The following is a 12,947-nucleotide window of genomic DNA, read 5'->3' as shown; positions in this document are numbered from 1 at the left end:
GCAATTTGCGCAATAAAATTAAAATATCTCAACCTGTTAAATATCCCATACCATAAAGAGAAGTCCACTGTAAATGGCATAGGAGGTAGCGTCGACGTATTAGGGTACGTCTATTTAGACCTAGTTGCGAACGGTGAATCATATCGTCGTAAGATCTACGTTTTCGACTCACTGCCGTGTTTGGCTAATGGGATCATAGGCAATGACTTTTTATTTAGGTATAGAGGAGTCATAGATTACGACACGAGTTCATTGGCATTAAATACAAATAGGTAAGAAGTACGCGTTCCTAAGCCGGGCGCCTTCGGCGCCCGCCCTCATACTACTTCGTGCATTTCTGTACTGAGGACGCCCTCGCAAAAATAATATAAAGTGACTTCAAAAAGTTAGTAACGAAATCATGACCCCAAAATTAATTAATTAAAAAATAAGTTCAAAAACTAAAACCCGACTACTGCAAATCGCGCTCTAAAAAGTATGAAACAAGATAGAATTCTTATCTGAAATTATCAAGCAGGAAATATTATAAATGTTACCATTTTTTTATATAAAAAATACAACGTAATATAATTTACTAAATTTTTTATATATTTACAGAGGTTCAGAGGATAGCCGCCGTGGTCGTATGCCATATTACTTTTAAGTTTATAATCGTGGCATACGACCACGGTGATCCTCTGAATCTCTATAAATATATAAAAAATTTAGTAAATTATATTACGTTGTATTTTTTATATAAAAAAATGGTAACATTTATAATATTTCCTGCTTGATAATTTCAGATAAGAATTCTATCTTGTTTCATACTTTTTAGAGCGCGATTTGCAGTAGTCGGGTTTTAGTTTTTGAACTTATTTTTTATACCCTTTCCAACTCCCGCTTCTACTTCTCCCTTGTACACTGTCCTTATTACCCTTCTTTCACACATTCGATTAGAGTCAGACCGTTAAAAGTGTGCAGCGATTTTGATAGCCCACGCAGTGCAAGTGTCATTTTAAACGTCAAACTTCTATGAAATTATGACGTATAAATAACACTTACACTGCGTGGGCTATCAAATCCGCTGGAGCTTTTCATGGTGCGACTATATTAATTTTTCTTCAAATTTTACTTCCACTTTTACTTTCGTTAAAATAATGGGAGAAAATAATAGCCTCAACTAGGTACGTGGGTAGTACAGTCGCCATCAGATATATCGGAGCGGCCAAGGCGCTCACAAATATCTGAACACGACTCTATTGTCAGGGCGTTAGAGCGCGTGTTCAGATATTGTGAACACGTCGGCCGCTCCGATATATCTGATGGCGACTGTACAGTTGTTACAGCAATTATGACCGCTCCTTTCGCTCAAACGATACGTATATAATTGGAGCACTTCACTTCAATAGTTGTTAGCGAAATTCAATGACGACCATTAGAATTTAAAGCTGGCTGAAGATGAGGAGTTTGAACGCTACATATACTCTGTATCTTAAGGTACTTAAATAAAAGTAAACAAATAATATTTGTATATTTTCGGGTAGTTATAAGTGTTATAACATTTATTGATTAACCAACCAAATACAAAACCTCCTGGTTCTGTCACTGAACGACCTGACTTAAGCTACAATATTCGATCATGTATTGTAATGTTTGCATCTACCCTCAACTGGCTTAAGGAGCCATTTGAGGATAGATTTTGTTTACTTTTATATAAATATACCTAATAATACGAGTACAGAGTATAGAGGTAATAATGTTAGAGTTTGACTAAGAAAATAATGCCGCGATTTTAATAGCACACGCAGCGCAAGTGTTATTTATACGTCATAATTTCATTGAAGTTTGAAGTTTAAAATATCACTTGCCCTCGTGTGCTATCAAAATCGTTGCAGACTTGTCTTGTTCTGACTCAAGTGTCGACCCAGCATAATTCCGAGTGAAAATTGGGGAACGAATCCAATCACTCCACAAAATCGCTTGTAACCCATTTCATTAGTGGGAAATTGTAATAATTCACGTTTCATGTTTTCCCGTCATACTGTTCGTGGTCAAATCCGCTAATTATGTATGTGCTTAATCATTAGCGGGTGATTAAGGAAATATTTAGTAGGAAAATCATGTGTTAGATTTGGTAATACGAATGCATTATTTGGCCTAAATTCCTGATGCATAATAGGGATGTTTCCTGTACTTAAAATAAATTATTTCAAACCGTGCACAAAATAAACCACCAGATAATTATTAATAAAACATAGATAGCAGGCATTTTTAAACACAATTTGTATTTAATAATTCAGATTCTTCTTCTTCTTCCTCGCGTTATCCCGGCATTTCGCCACGGCTCATGAGAGCCTGGGGTCCGCTTGACAACTAATCCCATGATTTGACGTAGGCACTAGCTTTTACGAAAGCGACTGCCATCTGACCTTCCAACCCAGAGGGTAAACTAGGCCTTATTGGGATTAGTCCGGTTTCCTCACGATGTTTTCCTTCACCGAAAAGCGACTGGTAAATATCAAACGATATTTCGTACATAAGTTCCGAAAAACTCATTGGTACGAGCCGGGGTTTGAACCCGCGACCTCCAGATTGCAAGTCGAACGCTCTCACCGCTAGGCCACCAGTGCTTCTTTAATAATTCAGATTGAAATATAAAAAGTATTTTCATATAAATTCCATATTAGCAAATTGTTTTAACAGTTCTAAAAAAGCTGATTTGACTAGTAGGAATGTAGCCTATTATAGTCCGATTATAAGTAAACAAAATCTATCCTCAAATGGCTCCTTAAGCCAGTTGAGGGTAGATGCAAACATTACAATACATGATCGAATATTGTAGCTTAAGTCAGGTCGTTCAGTGACAGAACCAGGAGGTTTTGTATTTGGTTGGTTAATCAATAAATGTTATAACACTTATAACTACCCGAAAATATACAAATATTATTTGTTTACTTTTATTTAAGTACCTTAAGATACAGAGTATATGTAGCGTTCAAACTCCTCATCTTCAGCCAGCTTTAAATTCTAATGGTCGTCATTGAATTTCGCTAACAACTATTGAAGTGAAGTGCTCCAATTATATACGTATCGTTTGAGCGAAAGGAGCGGTCATAATTGCTGTAACAACTGTACAGTCGCCATCAGATATATCGGAGCGGCCGACGTGTTCACAATATCTGAACACGCGCTCTAACGCCCTGACAATAGAGTCGTGTTCAGATATTTGTGAGCGCCTTGGCCGCTCCGATATATCTGATGGCGACTGTACTACCCACGTACCTAGTTGAGGCTATTATTTTCTCCCATTATTTTAACGAAAGTAAAAGTGGAAGTAAAATTTGAAGAAAAATTAATATAGTCGCACCATGAAAAGCTCCAGCGGATTTGATAGCCCACGCAGTGTAAGTGTTATTTATACGTCATAATTTCATAGAAGTTTGACGTTTAAAATGACACTTGCACTGCGTGGGCTATCAAAATCGCTGCACACTTTTAACGGTCTGACTCTAATCGAATGTGTGAAAGAAGGGTAATAAGGACAGTGTACAAGGGAGAAGTAGAAGCGGGAGTTGGAAAGGGTATAAAAAATAAGTTCAAAAACTAAAACCCGACTACTGCAAATCGCGCTCTAAAAAGTATGAAACAAGATAGAATTCTTATCTGAAATTATCAAGCAGGAAATATTATAAATGTTACCATTTTTTTATATAAAAAATACAACGTAATATAATTTACTAAATTTTTTATATATTTATAGAGATTCAGAGGATCACCGTGGTCGTATGCCACGATTATAAACTTAAAAGTAATATGGCATACGACCACGGCGGCTATCCTCTGAACCTCTGTAAATATATAAAAAATTTAGTAAATTATATTACGTTGTATTTTTTATATAAAAAAATGGTAACATTTATAATATTTCCTGCTTGATAATTTCAGATAAGAATTCTATCTTGTTTCATACTTTTTAGAGCGCGATTTGCAGTAGTCGGGTTTTAGTTTTTGAACTTATTTTTTAATTAATTAATTTTGGGGTCATGATTTCGTTACTAACTTTTTGAAGTCACTTTATATTATTTTTGCGAGGGCGTCCTCAGTACAGAAATGCACGAAGTAGTATGAGGGCGGGCGCCGAAGGCGCCCGGCTTAGGAACGCGTACTTCTTACCTATTTGTATTTAATGCCAATGAACTCGTGTCGTAATCTATGACTCCTCTATACCTAAATAAAAAGTCATTGCCTATGATCCCATTAGCCAAACACGGCAGTGAGTCGAAAACGTAGATCTTACGACGATATGATTCACCGTTCGCAACTAGGTCTAAATAGACGTACCCTAATACGTCGACGCTACCTCCTATGCCATTTACAGTGGACTTCTCTTTATGGTATGGGATATTTAACAGGTTGAGATATTTTAATTTTATTGCGCAAATTGCCGCTCCACTGTCAATAAGAAAGTGGCTATCGCAATCTTGAACTTTAAATATAGCTACCAAAGTGCTATCGCATGTTAATATTGACAGTATTTTAGTCACGAAAAAACGTATTCACGTCATTTTCGTCGTTTGAGTTTACCGGGGGAACTGTATCAGTTTGAGTCATCATTTTCATGCTCGGACGGTTCCACTGACTACTATTCCTGTTGGAATAATTACCTGACTGTCGCCCTCGCATGCCCCTGGAGTTGCCTCGGTTGCTGCTACGATAGGTGGCAGCCCCGCCGCCGCGGTGACCGTAACTGTACTGTGCGCCGCGGCCGCCTCGGGGGTAGAATTGTTGACTTGGTCCTCGACTACTATTATAAAACTCCCACTGTCCGGGGTACGGCCCCTTAGATGGTTGTCCACGTGTTAAAAATTGTGGCGACATACCTAGAATTTCACCTGAAGTCGAGCCGGCGGTGACGTCATCCTCCTCTTGAGCTGCCTGTATCGCATCCTTTAGCGACTCAAAATTCCTTGCTGCAATAACAGTACTTAATCGGCGGTTTCGTAAACCGTCGGCGAACTTTTTGATCGCCAATTTTTCGTTCAAGGGCTTAAGAACCTTGAAACTGTCAGAATTACCATCGGCCTGTGAAATAGTCAAATCTACAAATAACTCTGCAATTTCGGACCCAAAATCTTTTACACTTCGATTATTCTGCTTAATAGTGTGCAGCTTGCTCTGAATAGCAGTCGCAGATTTTTTTGGTAGTAAAACTTTCCTCATGTCCTGAATCAATTCGATTGATGTATCATAATCGGATTTTAATTTTAACTTGGCCGACTGCGATAGCCTGCTTTTCAAAACGAACTGTATAAGTTTATTTTGGTCGTCACTCTTTAAAATAGTGCTGTAATACTCAATGCCGTCGATGAGCTGTTTTGTATTAGTTTCTTCATCGGTCATTACATGCAACAAGTTCAAGGCCGTTTTTAATTCGAATGACTCCCCCATTGTGTCACTTGTGTCTTTACTTCCCTGACAATAATTCAAAATTTCCTTATGAAGTGTATTAAAAGTCGTGCACAATTTATTAAATAAAGTTACCTCCTCATTTGGCAATAACCCTTTTTTTAAGAGTTCTGACACTTCGTTATTTAATTTTTTATATTTATCCACAATAAGATTAGCCTCCTCTAACTTTATAGTAAGTATTTCACCTTGTCTACGGTCAGGGCCAATTTTACACAGGTAAGTGCGTATAGTTTTAAGTTCATTGCATAATACAGAAAGGCTTTCCGCCATTTAGTAAAATATAATTAATAATATTACGAGTAGTGAATTTAGCCATAGGTAACAATTCAATTTAAATGTAATTCGTTAATATTACGAGTAGGTAAGTTTTACCGTAAGAACTAAATTTCCTTATACGCACATCATAATGTTTAAACCGTTCACTTGCACTTTTATTACGCACTACCCAACACTCACGTGACGCGCGCTCCTCAGACGACGCTGGTAGGCCCCACACTCCTCATGCTCAAAGCAATTGCCTGAGCTCGTCTCTCGATCTTCTTGTTGAATGCCTTATTGATGTACCTGATGACCAGGAACCCAAAGGCCAGACACACAGCAATCAGGAGCAGGAACAGATACCAATTTGTGGTGCCAACATGCTCGACGACGTTGTTGTGACTTTGCTCAATCACGTTCTCGTATCCGACTTGAGTCAAGATGTCTTGACTCGGCGCAGATGGTGTGGCCGTCGACCTGGTGTTTCCCATTTTCACAATTTCCACTCAAAAGTTCGTACTAACCATCTGTCCCATTTATGCGAACAAAGGTGCAACGTTCGTTGACTCACGCTCGGTCCATAAAAGGTTTTCACGCACTACGAAGTGTCAATGACACGGCCCAAAAGAAATTATTGCAAAAACACAAACATACAAAAATATGTCCATTGCTTCATGTCAGAAGCTTATTTAGAATTTGTCCCGCACATTTTATTTAATTGTCCGAACTATTCCGCGGTATTTAACACTAAAACACGCGCTCACCGCGGCTACTGGCAGGATCGCCATGTAGGGACGGGAGTTGGAGACAAGTGATAACAACGAAAGTCATAGATGAACTCTCTTTATTTGGAGTACGTTAGCCTTATATACTAGAGATTACACACATATAAACATTAGTACTTACGTGCTATACTTACACCTCTACAGGGCTACGCCCGACTCTATTAGTATGAGGGAGCCGAATGCGCCCGGCTTTGGTACGCGTACTTCGGGCTACGCCCGACACTTTTAGTATGAGGGCGCCTTCGACTTTGGAACGCGTACGTCGGGCTGCACCCGAATCTTTTAGTATGAGGGCGCCGAAGGCGCCCGGCTTTGGAACGCGTACGTCGGGCTCCGCCCGAGTCTTTTAGTATGAGGGCGCCGAAGGCGCCCGGCTTTGGTACGCGTAATACGTCAGGCTACACCCGACACTTTTAGTATGAGGGCGCCGAAGGCGCCCGGCTTTGGTACGCGTACGTCGGGCTACGCCCGACACTTTTAGTATGAGGGCGCCGAAGGCGCCCGGCTTTGGAACGCGTTCGTCGGGCTACGCCCGACTCTTTTAGTATGAGGGCGCCTAAGGCGCCCGGCTTTGGAACGCGTACGTCGGGCTCCGCCCGACTCTTTTAGTATGAGGGCGCCGAAGGCGCCCGGCATTGGAACGCGTACGTCGGGCTACGCCCGACACTTTTAGTATGAGGACGTCGAAGGGGCCCGGCTTTGGAACGCATACGTCGGGCTACGCCCGACTCTTTTAGTATGAGAGGCGCCCGTCATTGGAACGCGTACGTCGGGCTACGCCCGACACTTTTAGTATGAGGGCGCCGAAGGCGCCCGGCTTTGGAACGCGTACGTCGGGCTACGCCCGACTCTTTTAGTATGAGGGCGCCTTCGACTTTGGAACATGAAATGTTGCAGGAGTTATAAAAACACCATGTATAGCGGCCAAACAAATTTCTTTTGCAAAAACCTTCATGTGTCTCCGTAGTCGCGTAACACGCGGATAGATTCCAGAGCGCTTGTAAATAGGTTCATAGTTCGAATTACCTAACCGATAAATAAATTATTTTTTTATATAACGCATGCAAGCAAAGCCGGGTGCAAAAGCTAACAATATTTATATATTTGAAATGTGCTAATTGAGCTCTTTAAAATGATGTATTTTGGTTCATGACTTTATGACCTCTAGAGGGCGCCGTGTTCATTTTTTTGTGACGCCATATAGCCTATAACCAGCGGGCGATTAAGACGATTCGAATGACATATCGTTTGTTAAATTATAATAAGTACTTTAGAAGTTATGAGGGAACAGATGAACATACATACATACATACCCACATACATACCGGTCAAAATCATAACCCTCCTTTTGCGTTGCCGTAGTCGGGTAAAAACTCGGCGGACATTCTCTGATCAGATGCTAAAGAAAGGCCACCTGCCCTATTCGAACTTCAAGATATTTACAAGAGACGACACGTACTAGATCCATCCTAGATACGTTATAGTTTAGGTATCAACTAGTTCTCTTTTGCAGCGCAATTCGGGCAACCAATGTCACTTTTACGTTAGATAGAGTAAGATACCTATTTATTAGATGTGAATTAGATCTCTAAGTCATATCCTGTGGAAATCGTTCAAGTGTATCTCCAGGATCGCGCAAATCTCAAATTTGACAGGTTAGATCTTAAATATATCGTTATCGTATCTTGGTGATGTTTAATAGATGTCTATTTCAAAATCCGAATCGGGCCCCAGGTCAAGATTCTAATCTCTAGCACCCTAAACCGGCGAGCGTGCTGTATGAGGAATGTTTTGAAAGTGAAGGAAGCGAAGAGGTACCTATAAATTAGAGGTGCACCGGATATCCGGTTACTATCCGGTATCCGGCCTATCCGGCCATTATTTTACTATCCGTCCGGATACCGGATAGTGACCTTCTATCCGGCCGGATACCGGATAGTAACATTGCTTGATTTCGGAGTAAACAAATTGGATTTAAGAAACAGACACGGTCATAATCGTACCTACTTGTTTATTATTTTAAAACAATTTAATCATTCCACTGGCTTGCACGCGCACTTATTTCGAACCTAGAAATGAGTCCGTGCGAACGTTTACAGGAAACAGGTCAAACCTGCTGAATGCGCACCTGAAAAACCGAATTGTAGGTATAGTTCCGCCGGCCGAATATCCGGCGGCCGGATACCGGATACCGGATATTTGGCTAGTGTCCAGGCCGGATATCCGGTATCCGGTATCCGGCCAAACAACTATCCGTTGCATCTCTACTATAATGTCGGGATCGTAGCAAGTGGAAATCCGTGGTCTCTGCGTGGCCTCCGGGAAATAGGCATGATTATATGTAGTATTATTATGTATGTGGATTTGTATTGATGTTTCTAACGTGATGTAAGTCCCCCGTAGGGGTAAATCTGGTATTTTACGGGGGTGATACGATAACTAATAAGCTCAATTAAAGATGACAAATATTAGACCTGTAACGTCAAGCCCAATTCGGACAAAGTCGGGGGCAGTTGCTAGTATCAGAGATATATATAACTCCGTATAAGATAAATAAAGTCTAAGAAAAGAAGTCTAGATGGCGTTGACGACACCGTTTGATAGTTAACAATTTTAACACATATAAGTGAAAGAACATGGGTCAGTATGGAACAATAAACATTAAAAATCATTTATCCGTAAAAATATTTTGATTAATTTATACATTTTCAATTTTATTTTAAGTTTTAATCGTGTGTCGATAGATGGCAGTAAATGTACCGTGACTACAAAATTTACTTTGGCAATAGCCCTCTATACTATCTATTCTCTTTGCTAGTATACAATAAATAGTTTGGCCGAATCAGGCCAACGTCCAGTGCAAGCCTCCATTAATCTTATGCAGTGCATTATGCGTTTTATCGTACAGGGTGCTGTTGCCACTGGGCACCGAGTGCATCGCGTCCGAATGATACGGGGTGACTTTGAGATTTGTAACATTTAAATTGACATTGGAATAGCATTGAATGAATGAATGATTTTTTTTTCAGGCAACTAGTGGCCCATACATAAATACCTTAAAACTAGCATATTACATATTGCATTGAAACTGCATTAACGATGACACGCTAGACCGGGCCGGGGCCAGAGCTTCCGATGCTTCGTTGTCGATGGAAAGCACCACGTGATCACCGATCAGCCGTCATAGAAAATGACATGTCGGACGCATCGGCCCGGGCCCGGCCCGGTCTAGCGTGAGTCCTTTTCTGTGGCATTATTACGGCTGCGGCGGCGTTGGCGCGGGGCCCTATGATCTAGAAAATTGTAATAGAGTTAGACCAAGAAAAGTCTGCATCGATTTTGATACCGCTCGCAGCGCAAGTGTCTTTTATACGACATCATTTCATAGAAGTTTGACGTTTAAAATAACACTGGCACTGCGAGGGCTGTCAAAATCGCTGCAGACTTTTCTTGGTCTAACTCTAGCTTTCTATTACCGATCTCTACATTCCACTTTTCGAGGCAATACTCTCGGTTAGCCGTGGGAATCGCAGGAGGATCGGCGCCTACCCGACTGTGCTCCAGATTCCATTTACCCAGGGCATACGCATTGGTCACCACATTTTATGTAATAAATAAGTAGGTACGTATACCTAGAGGCCAATACAAACTTACGTTCTGACATCAAAATGATAATTATCTACATAAATGTTATAATATTTTAAACTTTCGCGTTTTGAACACTTATTAATTCACATTTATAGACGACTATCGCGAATTTATTTTATTACCTACTTTATTTACCACTGCTAGTTCTTGAAAACCTACGTACTTGGAGACCTAGGGCCCGATTCGGATTTTGAAATAGACATCTATTAGACATCACCAAGATACGATAACGATATGTTTAAGATCTAACATGTCAAATTTGACATTTGCGCGATTCTGGAGATACACTTGAAGGATTTCCACAGGATATGACTTAGAGATCCAATTCACATGTAATAGATATCTTACTCTATCTAACGTAAAAGTGGCATTGGTTGCCCGAATTGCGCTGCAAAAGAGAACTAAGTAGTTGATATCTAAATTATAACGTATCTAGAATGGATCTAGTACGTGTCGTCCCTTGTGAATATCTTGAAGTTCGAATACGGCAGCTAGGCTCTTCAAAACATGTCGTGCGAGTGACTTACTAATACGTAGTTGAACCGTAAACTGAGCGTAATTTTATTATTAATTTTAATATCACAACGGTAGTATTCCATCTAGCAGGGAAACTCCAATCAAAAGGCCTCTAAAGTACCTGATATACAGCCCCGGCAGATAATGCTACAATCTTAAACTTTACACTCTTGCTCGGGAAACCGTAATAAATAAATCGAGCTAAGTACACCGAGCTCGATAATCCGGTGGAAGGGCCGCCTTAAAGCTTATGGCGCAGTATACAGGTAAAAAGCAGTAAGGGCTTAATATTTATAAGGTGAAATTTGCAATTAAAAAAATAAGGAACTCATATTTTTATGTTGATCTAAACTAACACGATTTTACTAGACTTATATCGACCTGGATATGGACAGTGATTACCTTTTGTATTGGATCTTCAGTTACCCATGAACAAGATGCATGTAACTGCGTCGTTATATCTTATTTATTTATTTAACAGATCTCTGAGGCCACGCCGTACACATCAAATATAGTTTTGCCTTGTAATAGTGTCCGTCAGTTCAAAGCAGCCGTTCAAACATGAACCTACACTGCGGTCACCGGTGACACCCACGGCCTAGACAGATAGTGTTAGTGCCGGTCACCGGTGACCAACGCGGCTCCAACTAGTCGAAATTTCCATTGGCGTTTAACATGTTAAATATGAAACAAACGGTCATACAAAAAATATTGTTACAGTTTCTTCTCTAATTTCCATTTTTATTAAACATAATAATATATATTTATATAGAAGTATTTCGAGCGGAAGCTCGAAAACAATACGAAAGGTAATCATGGTTCATATCCAGTACGGATATGATGGTTGTTCTTGTCTACGTGACAGCGTGATAAAACGGTATCTGTCACTTTCTATCCCAAGGTGTTAAAAAGTGACAGTTATTTTATCACGTGGATAAAGATGGATAAAGCTATCCGTCTTACGCTGGCTGGTCGATATAAGTCTAGCGAAACTAACCGTGAATCATTAAAAACTGTAACACCATTTTCACTGATAATTTTAAAGCTGAAACGGGATTGAATCGCGTGCATTTACTTTTATTATTTGGCCTGACGCTTCGATCGTGACATATCGTTCATGGTTTCATATTGTATGAATTGAAATTTTCCATTTCCACAATGAAAGTGTCCTTGGTCTCATGTGAATTTCTTCTGAAATGTCTAAGAACTATTTTGCGTTTTAAGGTTATACATTTTTTAGAGCTGACAGCTGTCCTCGTACCAAAGTTATAGTTTGTCAAAGACTGTCTCATTTTAATTATAGACAGAGAGAATCATACTATCTTTGTCTTACACTAGTACTAGCACCAAAAACAAAAGAATGAGTATAGTTTTCCTGGTTGTTACTGACTGACAAACTGGTTTGACCAACTATATGTGAAAAATATTGTAACATACCTACTGTTTCAATAGTAGTCACTGCGTGCCCTGTTAAATAGCAACACAGGACGTAGCCACGCAACCCCTGAATATTACACGCCAGTGCCTTAATGGCGAAGTTTTCAGGGTTCCTTCCTGAAGACATTGTTGCCTGCTTAAGGTAAACATTATTGTAAGTTACCCGAAAAACCGGTGCTTGAATACTAGATCCGATGGAATTGCTGCCCGATTCGAACATTAAGATACGTCAATTAATAGATCTAGAAACGATATGGATTAGATGTGTCAGTGTCAAAAGTGACGTTATTGTTTGAAGAAACGTCACCTTAAGCCTACTCTTGAGTAGATGGCGTTAATTTTGATACTTAACAAATTACTTTGATACTTAACACATAATATTGTTTTCTCGTTACTCCGATAGTTACACATGAAATAAAACTATTGAAACGGATTATATCGCGCCTATCACACAACATATATCAGTAAAATAATAAGGATCAAAACAAATGGCGTTCTAACAGTTTTAATCTTCTGTCGAAAGATGGCAGTAAATATACTGTAGCTACATAATTTACCATGACAGCAACTCTCTATTTCAAATTATTTTTGGTCATGCTAACAATGAGCCCATAGACCCATTTATTTTTCTATTTCTTAGACAGTCTTCCTTTCCACCCTGTATAAATCAATGTTCCCAACCGTAATATACACGGTGTAACATGAGGAAACCGAATAATTTTAACCACGCATTTCTGAGGTCAAAAGAAGTAAAAAATGTAATATGAGTTAAGGTCAATTCCGTCAAAAAAAATTTTTTTTTGTTTTGTTTTTTTCACGTTTTTGAATGTATTTGTACTTAATAAATAAATGTTA

General features: G+C 39.6%; 1 protein-coding gene across 1 annotated transcript; it reads right to left on the bottom strand.

Moving 5' to 3' along the window:
• Nucleotides 1–4,424: 4,424 nt before the first annotated feature.
• Nucleotides 4,425–6,622, bottom strand: LOC134672188 (uncharacterized). The gene has a single exon (XM_063530087.1). It carries the CDS (start codon nt 5,716–5,718, stop codon nt 4,516–4,518), a length of 1,203 nt encoding a protein of 400 aa, XP_063386157.1. The 5' UTR covers nt 5,719–6,622; the 3' UTR covers nt 4,425–4,515.
• Between the last annotated feature and the right edge of the window lie 6,325 nt (nt 6,623–12,947).

Source organism: Cydia fagiglandana, chromosome 16, assembly GCF_963556715.1.
Source record: "Cydia fagiglandana chromosome 16, ilCydFagi1.1, whole genome shotgun sequence".
Classification (NCBI taxonomy): domain Eukaryota; kingdom Metazoa; phylum Arthropoda; class Insecta; order Lepidoptera; family Tortricidae; genus Cydia; species Cydia fagiglandana.
Note: the sequence above shows the minus strand (reverse complement) of the source record. Positions and strands in the feature narration are given on the sequence as shown.